This window comes from Botryllus schlosseri, chromosome 12 (genome assembly GCF_051294905.1).
Source record: "Botryllus schlosseri isolate E-star chromosome 12, Bs_hap1, whole genome shotgun sequence".
Classification (NCBI taxonomy): Eukaryota; Metazoa; Chordata; class Ascidiacea; order Stolidobranchia; family Styelidae; genus Botryllus; species Botryllus schlosseri.
This window is the reverse complement of record NC_137247.1, coordinates 5,433,850-5,451,750: the sequence shown is the minus strand read 5'-3', so window position 1 is coordinate 5,451,750 and position 17,901 is coordinate 5,433,850. Positions and strand designations below refer to the sequence as shown.

The 17,901-nt window shown below is 40.9% G+C and overlaps 2 protein-coding genes and 1 long non-coding RNA gene across 3 annotated transcripts in view; 2 read left to right on the top strand and 1 right to left on the bottom strand.

Moving 5' to 3' along the window:
* Positions 1 to 17,901, top strand: part of LOC145452609 (uncharacterized) — a 60,139-nt gene that overhangs the window by 8,109 nt on the left and 34,129 nt on the right. The window lies entirely within an intron of this gene.
* Positions 9 to 5,330, bottom strand: LOC145452625 (uncharacterized). Its single transcript, XR_013919451.1, has 3 exons — positions 5,216 to 5,330; positions 4,258 to 4,436; positions 9 to 144 (listed from the first exon to the last, which is right to left on the bottom strand). It is a non-coding gene; the product is annotated as an uncharacterized LOC145452625 (long non-coding RNA).
* Positions 967 to 11,693, top strand: LOC145452603 (uncharacterized). Its single transcript, XM_080330795.1, has 4 exons — positions 967 to 1,275; positions 2,326 to 2,470; positions 5,516 to 5,625; positions 11,164 to 11,693. Exons 1-4 carry the CDS (start codon positions 1,024 to 1,026, stop codon positions 11,398 to 11,400), a joined length of 744 nt encoding a protein of 247 aa, XP_080186921.1. The 5' UTR covers positions 967 to 1,023; the 3' UTR covers positions 11,401 to 11,693.

The following is a 17,901-nucleotide window of genomic DNA, read 5'->3' as shown; positions in this document are numbered from 1 at the left end:
TTCATCCATGTTGCACTTTCTCGACGAGATCCAGACGGTAATTTGTATAGGTCGATAGTATGACGGAAGAGACGACTGTATTTCGAACCACGGCTGTAGGCGTACGGTACAGGCGCTCAATGCCCAGCGTAACAACGGAGCCACCTGAAAAGGAGCACATTCCGATTACACGTCCTCTTCTGTTTCTTAGCACCGGAAAGATCTGCTATTCACCTCAAAGCATGCACAATTGCACATGCACATTAACGTTACGCGTACTGCGCGCTTTTCCTGAATTTGCAACATTTGGTGTGAATTTGCAATTAATCGTAACTGATCACAAGCACTGGTTTATTAGCACTCACTGGCGATCACAATTGCGATTCGACATGCTACAAGGTCGGAAGGCACGCTTGTAGCCAATAGAACGAGCTTAGCAAAGCCATTTCGTAGCTGGGAGACCACAGAAATTCTAGCAAATACATAATGATATCTAATCTCTGTCGCGCTATGTAAGCATGGTCAGCTCGAGCATAGAAGACACCGTACGGCCCAAAATTTTCGTCTTGGATATTGTTGCGCCAACATAAATTGGTAGATTGTGTAAGAAAGAATTTTCGCGTCAAACCCAATTTTAATGCAACCCTCCAAAATATCGTGGTTAGCCTACGCATTATGTATCATCGGCTGGTGTATAAACCAACCTCCCAAATTCTTCATGATAACGTCCCAAGTCGCTCGAAAGTTTTTCCCATCCTAATCTTCGGTTGTGCACGGAAGTAGTTAGCGCGATGAATCCACTGACATAGCCTATATTCTGGTCTGGAATTGTTTGTTCTTATTGCAACGACTCATAAGCCCGTGCATAAATTCTTACATGACAGTGTACATTACACAGAATTACGTTTGATTTAATAATTGTAGGGATGCAATACTATGTTCCCGGATTTACCGTGAGATATATGCATTTGATACCATTTATAGATAACAGGATGCTATAGAGCTCAACTTCAGCTACAGATCTAAGGCTAGATTTATACGACAATGAAGATAATAGTAGTTAGCATGTTAAAATCTGGAACCCAGACAATGCGCAAATGCCTAGAGACATTGGGATACACCGTTGTTGATTACGATTATCATGCATTTGTTGATCGAGATGAATGGAAGAAAATAATGATGTATGGAAGTGAGAAGGGACAATTTTACAAAATGTACAAGGACGTCGACGTGGTCTGTGGCTCACCGGCATACTACTACTGGAAGGAAATCCTGGCAGAATTCCCTGATGCGAAGGTATAGGTTAATATTGAACATGTTTATATGTGAAATTGAGACGCTGCCCTTTGTCCCATGTGCCAACAAATAAGACAGTCCTCCTATATGCTGATGGTTCCTACATTAAGTTCCTCCTCGAAATTAGGTAACGATCGACATATAGCTAATTTCTGGCGTGTCATCCAATTGATTGGCTGTGGCGAGATAGCGCAGTGGTATAATCCGCGGCTGCAACACCAATGGGTGCGGGTTCGAGTCCGACCGAGGTCGACTTCCGAATTCCGATACCTAAGTGTTGGAGGTTTACCTAGGCTCCTCCTCGCCACCTCATCCGCGTCGGCGGTGTCTTACAAAAGCCTAGAGGTGGGCCGTGCTATAAGTCGGCAGTCACGGAAAATAAAAAAGAATATCGGCCTGGTGTACATGACCGTAGTAGTCGACAAACACCATGAATATCACAAAAAACAATTGATTGGCTGTCAAGCGGCATTAGGCTGAGAGTGCTCCACAACCTCTTCTACGGTGCGCTAACTCTTCAAATCAACATTTTGTTTCACTAAGTGAATTTTTCACCTATATTAGCTGGTTGCCATGCCGTCCTGATTACGAGAAACCGCGTGCATAGTTCATGACAAGTGGTCACAATATAGCATAAAAATAATGTGTAGGCCTATATAGCCCTAGGCTACAGCAGCACCAGGTCTGCAACACTACCAGCACCTCACGTTCGCCATCCACTTTCGGAGATATGCAAGGCATACCGTACTAGCTTCTTTGCAATGACGATGAAATTGCAAATTCCAAGCGATGGTAAATTTCAATTGACAAAACAAGGGGTGAAGGCTACGCCACGTTAGCACTCGCATTAGCTTGGAATATATTTCACAATTTTTGCAACTTGGTCACATACCTTTCGTTGGGTAATTAGTGAAATTTCATTCTTGTAACCAGGACGTCGTCGCGAGTCGCAACCCAGCAATAGAGAGACACTCACTGTCTGTTGCAACTATGTTTCGAAAGACTTTTACACAAGCCTTCGGTCCATTGTGTAATATAATAACTATCCAGGTTATTCTCACAACAAGAGACGAGGAGGAATGGCTGAAGAGTTATGAAAATTATTTTGCGAGAATGCACTCTTCCTGGACCGACGCACTCACTCATAATTTTACTCCCACTGGAAGAAAGGTCCAGGACCACTTCCGCACAATCGGCGAGTTGGTTTGTATATATCAACAGTGTTCTGTCTGTTTGTTTGTTTTCTGTAACCAATATTTTCATATTCGACAACGAATGTGGGCTATTACGCCTGATGAAACTCTTTCTTCGGATTCCGTGGACAGAGAATTGAAACATTTATGTAATGGGATATTTGCTGCTGTCTTTGTGATATTGCAACTGCTATGCATGGTTCTATTGAAGTTTCTGCAAGGTCCGTAGACTCCTGTTAATACCAGCAACTCAATTTTGACTGTTGGATTTCACGTTTAACTGGCCTGTTTAACGGAGTTATATAATAGGCTATACTTTTACAACACTTGCAATATTGCGACGTATAGGGTAAATCGAAAGTAGGCCACGAACTCCGTAATAGTGGGTGGTCAACCCGTGGGCCACATGTGGGCAACATGAATCGATATTACATAAATGATCCACCCCCAACAATAGTGCATGGACGATTGGTCATTGGTCAATGAATATGGCTCTTCCATTTGTGGGCCTATTGTACAGGCTAGCAGTAACTGCAGAGTTTGGCCAATCAATCAATCAATCAGTTTAATAATATTTTCATCATTTCAAGACATCACAAGACTGCGATACAATGAAAAGATAGGAAGGTGTCGAAACAACTTGGAGTAGCCTTTAAGATCAGACACCCACCTTAGCCTAGGCGAAGTAAAGAAGAGGCATGCACATTACGGCTCTTCAAAAATTACTTTTTTTCTCAAATCGTACTGGCTACTTGATAAAATTGCTAGGTTACCTAATTTAAGCCTACACACAAAATTTGATTCAATTCCAGCCAGTAACCGCTTTGCTACAGGAGAAGTAAATTTCTGTTTATGATATAAAAATAAATAATAAAATATTTGAAAATTTTCTGTTCACCACATGAAAGTGTTAGGCTGTCTATAGAAACGATGCTCATTTTTTTAGAGGTTCGGAGGGGCCACAGCCAACCTCCCCCCGTGGGGATATCTGTGACTACAGCTGAGATATTCCACCCAGCTGTAGGCACTTTCCGATGTAATAGGGTTACTACGTGTCGAAAGGACACGAAGAACCCATGTTACTTCGGGTTCGTCTTCTTTTTCTTCTTTAGTTTACTCTTCGGGTTAAGGTGCGGCCAACGATGCTCATTTTTTTTTTTGCGGCTCTTCGGATACCCAGACTTTCACAGGGCTTCTCTCATCTGATATAAGCCCTGCTACGGTCTGGGGGTTTTATTATATGTTATATCCAAATTAAATAACTCAGTTGAAATCAAATATACCTATTTTTCTTTGTTTTTGTTCGCGATGGCTGATCTCGTGTACCTTAGTGCAACCAAATACTCCAATAGCTGCGTCGGGCATAGAGCGGCAGTATTTCCATTTGTGTGGAAAAGGCTAACCGCCGGACGCGAGCGGTTGGAGGGTCTTTGGGTTGCCTCCCTCTCCTCCCCGGGACAAGTTTTTTCTGATTTTTATTTTTGGTTGGCGTTTGGATTGACCAAGGTTTATCTTGGAACCCAACATACCAACCAGAGTTTTTAGTTTTCTTCTTATTTTCTTCTTTTGCATATGTAGTAGTCATTAAATTTGGTTCAATTCCAACCAGTGGAAGCGGAGTTATTGCCGTCGAAAATTTTGGATTTGAATAAAATAGTATTTACGGTGAGCACAACTATAATAAATAAACAAAGAATCGGTCACCGTAAATACTATTTAGAGTGTTGAAGAGTACGGACAGCACGCTGACTGGCATAGTGTAGCTAAGGCGGCGAAACAGACCACATACCTTCGACAGTTGTGGTTTGAGTGATTGCTTGTGACTCTTCCAGGACATGTCCGAATCCAGTAAAACACAAAGGTATTTGGCATTTTTAGTGTTGGAAATTGGTTGGCCAGCGATGTCAACGGTTAGGTTATCGCAGGAGTTCACGACCAATAATTGTGGGCTTACCATATTTTGGAAATCTAAAAAGAGGACACTTTTTCAGAAATTTGAGACTTGCAAAACCGGAGAAGAATTCTCAAAAATCGGTGAATTTTTCCCACTTTGTGATCGGTTGACTATAAAAAAGGTCAACTTTCCGCTCAGAGCTCAAAATACCGTTTTTCACTCCACATTGCTAGGTGGATGACTAAACAAAAGGTCAACTTTTCGCTCAGACCGCAAATCACCGTTTTTCACTCCGAAATACCCGCCGGACCGTCACTTCTATGCTAATTTACGGCATATCACTCGCATTTTGCTCTGAATGTGACCTACATTTTCAAAAAAGAGGACAAAATCTGAAAAAAGAAGACAAAAGGGCGTCCTCCGAGGACACTTTCAAAAAAGTAAAAAAAGAGGACAAATCCTCTTAAAAGAGGACGTATGGTAACCCTAAATAATTGGGATTTCGCAGCGTTAAGCCGAAGGCTATTATGGGACGTCCACTCATGCACTTCGGGCATTTGATCACGGGTGACGGTATTCAAGCTTGCGGTAGTAGGTGCGTAGGCCAATAAAATGTTATTAAGAGATAATTGCAAGTAAAGGAAGTGTGAGCAGAAAAATAGAACTTTTAGAACTGAGTTGGAAGAAGGGTTTGTATTCAGTGATAACGGAGGTAAACGACTATGCTTTTATCAGTCAAGATTCGCTCAGCAAATGAAAAGCTATGTACCTTGAAACTTCATTACGAAACCAAACACCAAAATTTTGCAACGAGTTACCCAACGAAGACAGATGTAGAAAGTAATAAGATCACCGAGCTGAAATTTTCTTTAAATGCCCAGCTGCGCTTGAAGGAACTGCTCCACACTGCTCTGACGTCATATCAGCCTGATTCCAAACACATAGTAGCCCAGGTGGGGACGCACCGCATTACCACACAATAATAAACTTCATGCGATAACCTATGTTCCATTGTGACATAATAAATTGGTATTTATGAACTTTTGTGTTGTGGCTGGCTATTTGAAATAAAGATTCTTGAAATGTGGCGGCTCGTGCATGAAGCTGACCACCCCTGGACCGTTGACAATACAACTGTAATATATGCGTTTAGGTCGCCTGATATTCTCGTGTCCGCAGCAAAGGATGTTCAAAAGAATGGTCAATCCGAACCGACAAATTATGAAAAGAAGATACCGGGAACATGTCGCTGACGTACTCACTGTATGTATATGAGCAATATGGAATCAATCTCATACATCTTTTTCTATGTATAGAGTAATATCTTCCACCTCTGTTGGTACGTTGGCGTTCAAAAATCGGGCGACAGCAAGACTATTCGTGCACTTAATAGCCACGTCATAGCTGGTCTCTTGATAAACCCTGAAATGGTTACTGCTAGGGAGGGTTTGAACGCGAGGTTCACGTTCGCGTTCAGTGTGCGAACCCCAGAAATTTGGTGGTTCGCGTTCGCAAACGAACCCGGGTAGGTTTTGCGCTATGAACCGTTTACAAATATTAAAATTTTTCACGGCAACAACCTTCTTTGATTGAACTTTTTTACATTTAAACCTTGAACCACTCTCTTCGTGGCGCTGGACATAGAGCATTGAGCAATAAACGAGCATACGTTGCCCTTTTCACAAATTTATTAGCTTTGTTAAAATAGTTTCTTCGACATTTTCAACCTTCCGTTTCTAAATATTTATAGTGACTTTATGCGGTGAACTTGACCCCCTATAACAATTATTATCTATATTTGGCATCAACGAAATTGGTATTAATAAATCATCGTTGTCTAGGGTTACCATATACGCCCTCCTTTAGGAGGATTTGTCCTCCTTTTTGAAGAAATATCCTCCTTTCTGACTGTTTGTCCTCCGTTTTGCCTAAAATACCCAAAAATACCACGAAATACGTTAAATTTTGGCCTAAAAGATAGACGACGGGTTACGCGGGAGTCAGATCTGAAAAATTACTCTTTTTTAGTCAACCCGATGAAATTGGCTTTATAAATATATGGTTTTCTATTCCGCTTCAGTAATTTTTGGAGCCTCTGAAAAGTGACCGTCTCTCTTGATTTCAAAATATGGTAAACCTGTCGTTGTATAATGTAAAAAATGTAGCATTCGAGCGAGCGCGATTGGGGTGTTGGCTACTGTATAACCATAGTGCCATACAATGGTGTGGGCACAAGCATATCTCAAGGAATGCCGATATCTTTTGAGACACAATTCAGTCACATATGCCGGTTCAGATTTTTAGATAACAAAAGCATTGTTGTTGTGTCATTTAACATCACCACGTAATAAGATTTACCAGTTGCGCTGAGTGAGCCATTATTGGAAAATGAAGGCCACGTAATTATTGGGCGTGCCCGTTGGTACAATTAATTCGATACATGCTGTTATTTTGTTACCGCTTGTCCGCTATATAGTCAAAAGATACTGAAACGCATAAACGTATTAAATTCAAGTGAGCACACGATTCAAAATTGGCATTTCTTCACTGGCAAATAATTTTCTCCGATGGATGTTATTTGTCCTGTGGGGTGCAGATTGTGACGACATGATAATTCGGCACTAGCGATTTAAGCACCCATGGACAATTAGACTTTTACACATCGAAGTTTACGGTCAACATAAGGGCAATCCTCTTCGGCTAAGGTTTTCGCGCTGACGATCTTTTTGACACACATCTCGGAGTCCCATATTGACCGAAACTTTATATTTCTTCGTACATCGTGGCGTGGTAATGGCCGACGCCAAAATGCCAATTTCTCTTTTCTATAATTATGCGTATTGTTCCGTGGGGGCGTCGTCAAAACATATGATGTGTAATTTATGTTCATTCACTGAAATAGTTTAGGGCATCCTTCGAGTTCACCGATTAGGGTTTGGGTTGCAGCAGTTTCGGTTGTGGTAAGAGGTCAAAGTCCAGTAGTTTTTTTCATGACTTTGGCATTGGAAATATTTCGCGCTTTAATCACGCTCGAGGACCATAATTGTGTGTGGTATATTCAGGGTCAAATCAAGGTTTTTATAACAACAGTCGGGCACGCAGTCTTATACCCTGTGGTTCAAACCATCCCGAGTTCACATCTGCGATTTGCAATACGGGGAAATTAATGGTATTGGATTTTGTCTTGGTGCTTTGTGGAACTATAAGAAAGTCAACTTAGAATGGGATGCATATATCTGCTCACATTGAATTTAGTACTGTACCCAAGCAGTTATTGATTTTAACATGAATGTATACCAAACAAAGCAACTCATTATATAACGTTCATGTGAGGTTGTTAATCACAACACTAGACAGTATCGTCCGTTATAATACGATGAAGAAATATTCTGACGATTTAATTTGGTAGCTCTCAAATACAATTATATATATATATTTATTTATTCATTTCGTGCCAAAAGCTGCAACTTATTTTACGTACAAGGGGCTCTCATTCTCAAAAGTGATATACAGTGCCTCCTTCTTCGATATTCACACGCTGTGCGCTGCGAGATATAATACCCAATTCGTAACATTTTGTTGAAAATAACCCTAGCAAGCGTGACGGCCCTGTTTAACGGGAAATTGGTGATCTAAAAGTACGCGCAATTCGTTTTACATGAATTATAATAACCCACAACATTTATGAAAACATATGTAGCAAAGATTGTCCCGTAGCGCGACCAAAACTTTTGGGATTTGACATATTTTGCAGAATGTTAATTTGCTCTGAATACTCATTAAGGATATGTCCTTCTACCACATCATCCACTGCGAAGCCATTTTCTTCATCACCCCCCATATCGCCCCCTGAGCCAAGCGCTCCCCATATCGCCCCCTGAGCGTTTCCGCCCCCTTCAAAATCGCCAGCGCCCCTTGGAGGACGCTGGAGGCAACGTTAAGAACCACTGGCATAACCAAACATCAATACTTACGTTACTATTTGAAACTAGCCAAAGTTGTGTTTATTATCCTGCTGCGAGGTAGTGGCTTCTGAGTGTATTAATAACCTGATATAAGGCATAGCGGGTGTTCTTACAATCACACAAATATACATGTAAATCTAATATCGATTTACTATGCTTAGATAATTAGTTACGCAATGACGAGCAAAGCCAATATATTTGTGACATAATAATGGGCAGTGGCATTTGGAAATACGGCGATTCTGCCATCAATAACCTGCTATAAGAGTGTTCACTGTTCAGTTCATGTCATACAGTCTTTACAAGCAGTAAGTAATTGTTCTTTCACAAAGAAATCAATTAGTTATGCGAAATAGTCGATTACGATTACTATTACTTAAAAAGGCTGTAATCGTCGTAATCGATTACGATTACTATTCGCGATTACCCCAAGTCTGGTACTCAGAGGTGGTCAAAGTAGTCAAGAAATCTACTCAAGTAGAAGTAGAAGTAGCGACGAAAAAAAATCTACTCAAGTACGAGTAGAAGTACTTCTTCTTTGAGCAACCTAAAACTACTTGAAGTAGAAGTAGAATTGACTAACTTTAAAAGTACTTAAGTAAGTAAGTAGTTGTGAAAACGATCCTAATACGTTCACATGGATTGTAAAAAGGTACAAATTGAGCTATGCGATAGGCGACGAGCTTGATTCATATTGATGCATACCAGCAGGTATCCAATTTTCGATAGCATAAGCATTCGTCCACATCATGGGATGAAAATGATAGTATTGATATGGAAATGCGATGCTAATCCTCTGTTTTTTCGGACAGCACGTTTTAGAAAATAGCATGGTATGGCGCCATGCCTCATATTATAAGGCCCGTAGTTAAGTCGAAGAGCAATACGGAGAAGTAGTATAGGATACGGTGTAAACACTTTGCGCGATTAGTAAACGTTATTAAAAAATATGGTGGACCGTAAAAATGCCATATTGTGTAGCTTTATTTCCAGAAATTAACGGCATTACTACACTTGCTTTTATACTTCAACATGTATGTTATCCAGACAAAAGAACTGATATTAATTATAACTCAAAGTATATGATACTGGGAATTGAAAGTCAAATATAAATACTACTTCTGAAAGCCGAACATGTATTTCATGTTTTTAGTCCAGAAAGTTTCGAAGGTGGTATGCTAAAACAGCTCTAAAACTAAACGAAAGTCAGAGTCCACTTTTCCAGATTTGGACACGCCGTGGACGGACATGCTAGATTACGATATGACAAGTAGATGATAGATTGCGAAACATCAGTTTCAAACGTTATGATGAGCCATATATACTGTGATGAATTATTTGATATGGGCGAAGGGCGAGAATGTGGTGTGAACGGCACCACGCCAACCCTCTACCTAAATTATATTCACCGATACCTTCGTGAAATCATACTGGTCACTCCGTATCCACTGCGCGCGAGGCGCGACGAAAATTCTGGGCTTTACTAAAATTCTATGAAAATTAAATGTTGATACTCCGTGAAAACAGCCCCGAAATTCCTCAGCTATCTTCCTGATTGGAAGATTGAACTACTTCTACTTGACAAACTGAAAATAGCGAAAAGTAAGTAAGTAGATCACAAAATATCACGAAGTAGAAGTAGCGAAAATCAGATCTACTTGAGTAAGTACCAGAAGTAGAGGATAACTACTTGAGTACTTCTAAAAAGTAGAAGTACTTCGTTACTGACCACCTCTGCTGGTACTTATTTAGCCTTGTATTATTCTCTCGATTCAGTAACTCGTGCAGAATACTACAGCCATTCTCTTCTGAGACTTAGACAGATCGTCGACCAAACGACTGTATAGAGCAGGGGTGGTCAAACTACGGCCCGCGGGCCGCATACGGCCCACAAGACCGTTCTGTGCGGCCCGCGAGAGTCTCGAGAGTCTAAAGAAACTTTTTAAAAGTATTGATAGAATGCGTACTAAAAATCAGATTAATGCAGGGACTTGATTACCTTTTTCTTACTATATTTCATCATGACAATTCCAAGAGAGTGGTTCTCAAACTGGAGGGCACGCTCCCCTTAGGGGCGCGAAGCTGAGCTCAACTGAGAAAAATTTTTACATCCAATTCATAGTTATTGCTCTGTATTTAGTCTCAATTACATATTTAAAAATCTCTCATCCACAGTCTACGGCGTTTTGTGATATGACGATAAGGGGGCGCGAAAACTTTCACCATCATAAGGGCGAAGGGCGTGTCTTAAAAATTTTGAGAACCACTGATCTACGGTAAATACTTAATATCACAGCGGGATAGCTGTAAAGAGATTGACATTATTTGGATCACGATTGAGATTTCAGATTGGCCACTCCATTTTTAATTATTTCAGTGATGTAGGCTACCTATAAAAACGATTCGGGCATGTCTTAGGTAGATTCGTTGTCTGTATGCGTAGAATTCGGGTATTTATATTTTATCTACACGAAGTAGAAGCGTTTTTGAAGCTAACATGGTTATGATGCTGTCAGCATTGTGTGTCCTGGAACTGAACCAAAAATGGAATTAGTAAATCTATGAACAGATCGCTGCTCAAAGATTTAAAATTCATACCTGTTCTAAGAATCGGGCGAACCGACTTTCATCTCTATAGTTTTGACAAATTGGCTGGTTTCAAATAAGCACATATATTATCTCCATGTCCTCACTATATAATCAAATATCAATATTGCGTTTTGGTTTATAATCCTAATTTTATATATTGCGGCCCGCAATTGGATTCAGATGTTGAATGCGGCCCGCGAGCTCAAAAGTTTGCCCAGCCTGAGATAGAGACTATGCATGCTTACAGAATTGCGAGAGAGAGAAATTACTTCACTTCACATTCTCTGACGGTTGGGAGCCGGTGTGTTCGTTTCTTGGCAAAGAGATTCCAAATCAACCATTTCCGCACGAAAACCAGAAAGGTGGCCTGGCGGTATCAATGTGGCAGAGAGATACGTTCGGGGCACTAAAAACAGAGCTGAACTACGTCGTTGCCATTATTCTCGTAATTATTTGCTTCTGTGTACAATTATTGATCTTTTGACTATGTAATCCATGTTGCAACAGCGAGTATTTGTTCTTGTCATGCATTGTCGTCCTCGCCTGTAGCCTGCCATTATCGAATGTGACTAGTCACATTCGATACTGCCATGTATTGTATATCATCGCCTCCAAATTTATTTGGCCTCTGCAACTTCCACCAATGAAACCGTACCTCTGCACGATACAGTGACGCGGAATTATTATTATTAATTTTAATCGTGAGTTTTATGTTACGCCTGTCGCCGTTTTCGTGCCACGAACAATAATGTTTTCTCTAGTATCGGATTATTATGCTACTATAGAATGTAAACGTGGAATGGCAGCGACCGATTTTACATTCTATAATGCTACAGTAGGGTTACCATATTCTATTGCCTAAATTGCGGACACTCTCTATTGCCCACTCGCGGATTTTTAAAATGACGTTGTCTTTCAATAAGGGCCTTATGCACCCTTGTCCGCCCGGAGTTAATCGTCTCCTGCGTCACCGTGATCAATGATCAAGTTCATTATTGATCGCTTTGATATTGATACTCAATTCAATTTATTGCTAATAATTTCATCATTTCAATACACCACAAGACTGCGATACGATGAACGATAGGAAGTGTCGAAACGTTTTGAAGTAGTCTTCCAAATCAGACTCCCAACTGGCCTAAGCGACGTCAGAAATTGAAATGTAAAAGAAATAGAAATGCAAAAGACGAAAATAGAGAAAGACATGTGACAGAAAAAGGTGGCATGTGTCAGAAGGCGAGATCGATATGTCAGGTCGTGGTCCGGTAAACTAGAGGGCTAACTATAGTATTGATTCAGTAGAAAATGCATGTATTTTGACTTGAATGTGGACAGTACATGTTCGATGACTGTCGGATATATGCAGGGATATACTGTGTCATAAATCAGATCCGGCATATTTGATAGATCGATGATTATTTTTTGTCTACCATATGGTAATTGGAGGACCTGGACACGCGTGGGCCGTACTTGTGCACTTTTTATAGCGAGATATAGAAGTAATTGAAGTTTTCGGGGCAGTGGCTGCAGTGGAACAGTTACATAAACTTCGCAATTTATATTTTCCGCATATATTTTATGTTTAGGACACCGATTTTTTTGGGCAGTGATTTGTTCGACACACCGTCAGCACCTCTGCCCAGATTTACTCACGGCCTATTTTGGAAGCTGATTACGTTCAACATCTTCGCGAAACCCAGAATAGAGGCAAACGACCCCTAGATTTAGAACCACTATCTTTGAGTAAAGCATCTAAATGGCCTTAACCTACTCTAGGAATATAACTTTCTCCTATAATTGCAATGACGATTAGGGCCATTTCAGTAACTGATGGTTATTTTCATTTATTTTCGATTGCATATTTTGCGAGGGTGGTGGTTCTCATATTTAAATCAATAAAAGGGACACTAAATCGCGCCCAGCGCGAAGAAGATTTTATAGAAGCACAAATCTGCCCGAGAATAATATTGTTTATGTTGATTTACGAAATAATTTGAGCCGATTTCGAGCCTTCAAAATTCTAGACATGTAAGTATATTTTAAGATTTCCTCCCGAAGGCAGTCTAAACAGTGAAATTCCAGACATGTCCGGGAAAATCCGGGCGTATAGCAACCCTGTGCTATGGGGCAAAACATGGCAAAGTTATATCATAGTGTCCTAAAATGGTGTGGACGCAAGCAAGTCTCACGTCTCACTGCGATTGGTCTTGATTTTTAAGATTATACTTAAAATCTCACAAAAATTAGAAAGTCAATTCGTAAATTCAATTTCCATGTCGACGGCTGATGCCAACACATACTAATTGAAATACGTATTGACGGCCGCACAAATTTCCTCTACAGCCGCAGGTCGCCCCCCCTGAGTCAGAATTAATTCCACTTCCGGGCGCATGCCACAATCGTATCAATAAAAATCCACTGCACAATAGTTTAAAATTCGATATTGTTGTTCTCTATGCGAGTACCTCCAGCAATCAAGTTTATCGGAAAATTGAAGGTTTCCTGTTCAAAAAAATCGAATATATTCGGAATTTCTGCCACCCAGAATCTCGTGATACGTTGATATTTGACAATGGCATGGCATGGCAGGTTATTAACGAAAATAACATTGAGAATGACATTGCGCGACAATTTCAGAGTACGAATGTATCAAGCAGACAACAACAAAATATCGATTATGACAAACGAGTAAGCGTTTATTCTAATCAGTAGAGCAAGTTCGTGCAACCTTCGCAACTTTTTTTACAGCTTCTGGCAGCTTATTTAATACTCAGACATTATGTAGTATGGAGTTTTAAGCTATTTGGAGGATTCTTATATTGCAACTTTTTGCAACTTTCATCCATTTTTTCCATGCAACTTTTTGTAACTTTTTCGATTTACCATGAAACTTTTTGTAACGTTTTCGATTTTTTATGCCATTTTTTGCAGTTGTTTTTTCGATTTTTCATGTAACTAACTTTTTACTGGAAATATTTGGCACTATGTAAATAGATCGGTCGATTATTTCACTGTCGTTTAAACTTGAGGTCCTTTCTGATTTGACATACATTTGGGCTAGATCGCCGAAAATTATATCTTCCCTGGGTCAATTTTGCCAGGCTTTTGATTTTGTTGAAGTCGCCAACACTGAGTTTTGCTACAATGCCTTGGATACGGATCGATTCGAGTATCTCATACTCTTATAATTTCAAGGAACTTGTCCACGAATGCACATTTTTAGTGCAACTTTGTGAAAAATAAATACAACTTTCCAAGGATTTATCTGCAACAAAAACTTGCCCTACTGATAACACAATTATTGGAATGTAACTGAATATTAGAGTTAGAAAGGCCATTTCAAAATGACGGAGTTCTGCGTTTCAAATAGTGGGTTCGACCCTCGTAGCCCCTGTGGCTACGCCACTTCGTAACGTCGTGAGTCGGCGTCTATGATTAGGGTAGTAATTGCTTTATCCAAAGCGACTATGTAGTAGCCTATGTATAGGTGTGCGATGAACTGAAACTATAAGCTACCGCACATCAGATTTTACGCAAAATTCGCTCTCTATATAGGCCTATGTTGATTTGGACTCAGTTCTATATGGCGGATAGGTTTGCTGCGCAGTGCACAATTGCACATACTCTCTGGACGTCATTTTGCGCGACTCTGTCTGGATTCTGACTATTTAAAGAAGATCTTCGTTCGATGCACGGCGCCTTTTTATCTGACGATCGATTGACGCTGTACCACCTACGCTGTTTATTATATCCGATGTTTTCTCCTCAGTCTTTTGATGTTTTCTGTTGCACACTAAAATGCAGGCCACGTATTCGCCGAGTCTCTGTTGCGGACCGTAGAGGGAACGCGACGTATAGTAACCCTGTAGTGGATGCGATCGTAGAGGTCAGGTCAGAGCAGTGGCGGCTCGTCCTATAGGGCAACTGGGGCATTGCCCCACCTAAAATTCTCTTCAATAACAATTCTTTACCATTTATAGACGCACACCAATCTATATATACCGAAACCACAGCGAAAATCGTATTCTTCTTGTCCTTTCGCTTGTAAATGCCCATATATAGCGAAGTCTCTACGAAAATCGAATTCTCTTCTGTGTTTTTGCTTTGCGAATGCCTAGCCGGGGCATGCCCCGGTAGCGCTCATAACAAGCTTTCACTGTCTATTCTCTCAAAGCCGCGCACAATAAAGAAACGGTAATTTACTCTCTCCTATTCATAAAATGACCGAGCAACCGGGGCAAATTAGCTCTGTGCCCTTAAGGTGTGATGTAACAATCGTATCTATAGCTGAACTCGGTTACCGTCATATGCGTTTAATCGACCTTTGGTGGTATAGGTCGATTTTGATGGTGTTTCACACCATGAAAACTCTTGAAACTTGGTATGTCATGTCGTGATGGTGGTATTTAACACTGCCCCAAGTTTCAGGGTTTTTACTTAAAGTTTAGGGTAGTAATTCCGTTTCCGAAGTTGAGTGTGTGCTGATCCTTCATGTATCGCAAACAGATTTTACTCAAAAGCTGGTATTGGTATCCAATCCATTGATTTTGACGATGTTCAATACTGAGATCGGTTCTGACATTTGGCACGGTAAGTCTTAACGTTAGTATCGAACGCTCTACCAAGTGTAAAGTTTGTCACTGAACTGTGTTAGTGGTAATTTCGTTTCCTAATTCGAGTGAGAGCTGACTCTCATTTATCGCTAACAGATTATACGCAAAGCCGGTATTGGTCTCTATTGATTTTAACGATGCTCCTTACCTAGATCCGTCATAAGCTTTTGAACAGTATGTCTTGATTTTTATATCGAACGCTATGCCAAGTCTCAAGGTTGACACTCACTGATTAGGGCAGTAATTTCGTTATCAAGGTCGAGCATGGTAGAGATGCGCTCCGATCTGACACTTTAGCCTTCAACGCATTGCGGATAACACGCAAAAGCCGTTGTATCTGCGGTAACGTTAACTGAGATGATGATATCATTCTCAGATTCCATTCAAATATTTACTTTGATATTATATCCTCCAATGTCAATTTCACCGTGAAATTGTGGCCGTCAAGCCATTTGCTTACAACCCCCTCAAGCGCGATAGCTATTTAGTTTTCGATGGCGGCTAACAGCTGATCACTTGATCAGCCTATTCCTCAGTAAATTTTACGCAAAATTCGGTGTTGGTCTGTTCGCATTAATTTTGACAGTGTGCCATACCGAAAAGGGCCATGAGGACACTTCTCGATGATGTCATGTAACAGTGTACTAAGTTTAAGGCTTTCATCCACGTATTTATTCGGTAATATATATATTCCAAAGGCGATTTCGCAGCAGACCTATAGACAGTAATAAAGCCGTATGTGTCGTGTTACAGTCTCCAGTTTCAAGGCCAAAATCTTCTATGCTGTACCGAGACCGAATTTCCGAGGCTGCTATTCTTAGTTCTTCAGAATGATGTTTTGGATTCAATATGACAGGCCCAATCTATGAGATAACAATTGCGTATCTGTCCGAACTCGTTGACCTTTCCAATTAGGCTTACGCTATCTCTCGAGTTATAGTCATTTCCATTTCTGCAGATAATTAGTCAGGCCTAGTGCGAACATGAACCGTGTTGAATCTTTTTTCCGTACGCCGTTTACGCAGTTCCCATACTTCAAGTCACAGCTCACCGGCGGACCTCTCGAGTCTCGTGGCACATACGTTAAAATCACTGTTGCCGGGAAATTCATGTTACCGTACCATCATTAAGTTACTTGTTTACGTTGGAAAACGCGATTGTGACGTCATCTTGATAAAAAGTCGCTTGCAGCCCTTGCCCCACCACCCGATATTGTCACGAGCCGCCACTGGGTCAGAGGTACTCAAGAAGTTGGATAACGTAAGCGGTGTCTTACAAAAAGCCTAGAGGTGGGCCGTGCTGTAAGTCGGCAGTTACGGAAAATAGTGAAGAATCTCGGCCTGGTGTAGATGACCATAGTAGTCGACAAACACAATGAACACCACAAAACAAACAAACAAGTTCGGTAGTTCCACGGGAATGTTCCATGGATGTCCTGGTGTCGATTGCTGTTGCCTTCCTGCACCACATGCCTGATTACTTGGCCAATATTTTACCGTCACATGTAAGCGATACCGCGGATTAATTGGCAGTGCGAGATGACAATATCTACGCCCGTGGGTCTCATCATACGAATCACCAAAACACTTGCAAAATTTTGTACTCGCATCAATGTTTGAAATGTAATTTTGACTTTTTTTATCGCTTTTTTGTGTCTCACTGTGTATCACACTTCGGTATGTACTGTACATGTATTGCTTCCTCGATGTGGGTATTACATGCCTAGGTTGCTATGCTATCTCCACTGCGTTCTAATGATTTTTCCCCGATCTGAATCGCTCTCATCCTATACCTAAAAGCTTTTCCAAGGGGGAATCTGATGGCGGATTGGTGTAGTGCATAATGCACATACTCTCTGGACGTTTGATCATCAGTTACAATGATTGCTGTTGATCATTGTGCGCGACCCTGTTCGGGATTCTGACTATTTAGAGAGGACCTCCGTTCGATGCATGCTGCCATTTTAATCTTACTATCGATTGACGCTGTACCATCAATGCTGTTTATTATATTCGATGTCTTATCCTTAAACCGTTCATGTTTTCTGTTGTACAATGAAGTGCTGGCCAACGTATTCGCCGACTCTCTGCTGCGGACCCTAGAGGGAACGCGACGTAGTCTTTGACTTAGACAGCGTGCCATAGCTCGCCATAGATATATCTATGCGGAGTTCGGACACAAGATTTCGCATGGTAGATCTTGATCATATCAGCTCACAACGTGCTAATTTTCAAGGCTGTCATTTAATAATTAGGACAGTAACTTTGTTTCCGAAGTCATGTATAGACTAGGCAGGGCCGTAACAACACTTCGTCAGGACCCCCCCCCAACCGTTGGTCTTGGGCCCCCTGCACTGTAAAAAATAAAAACCT

Coding starts and splice junctions, on each gene's coding strand:
- LOC145452603 (XM_080330795.1), top strand. CDS start 1,024: ATGAAGATAATAGTAGTTAGCATGTTAAAATCTGGAACCCAGACAATG. Junction 1,276..2,325: donor CAGAATTCCCTGATGCGAAG/GTATAGGTTAAT, acceptor ATAACTATCCAG/GTTATTCTCACAACAAGAGA. Junction 5,626..11,163: donor ATGTCGCTGACGTACTCACT/GTATGTATATGA, acceptor GCATGCTTACAG/AATTGCGAGAGAGAGAAATT.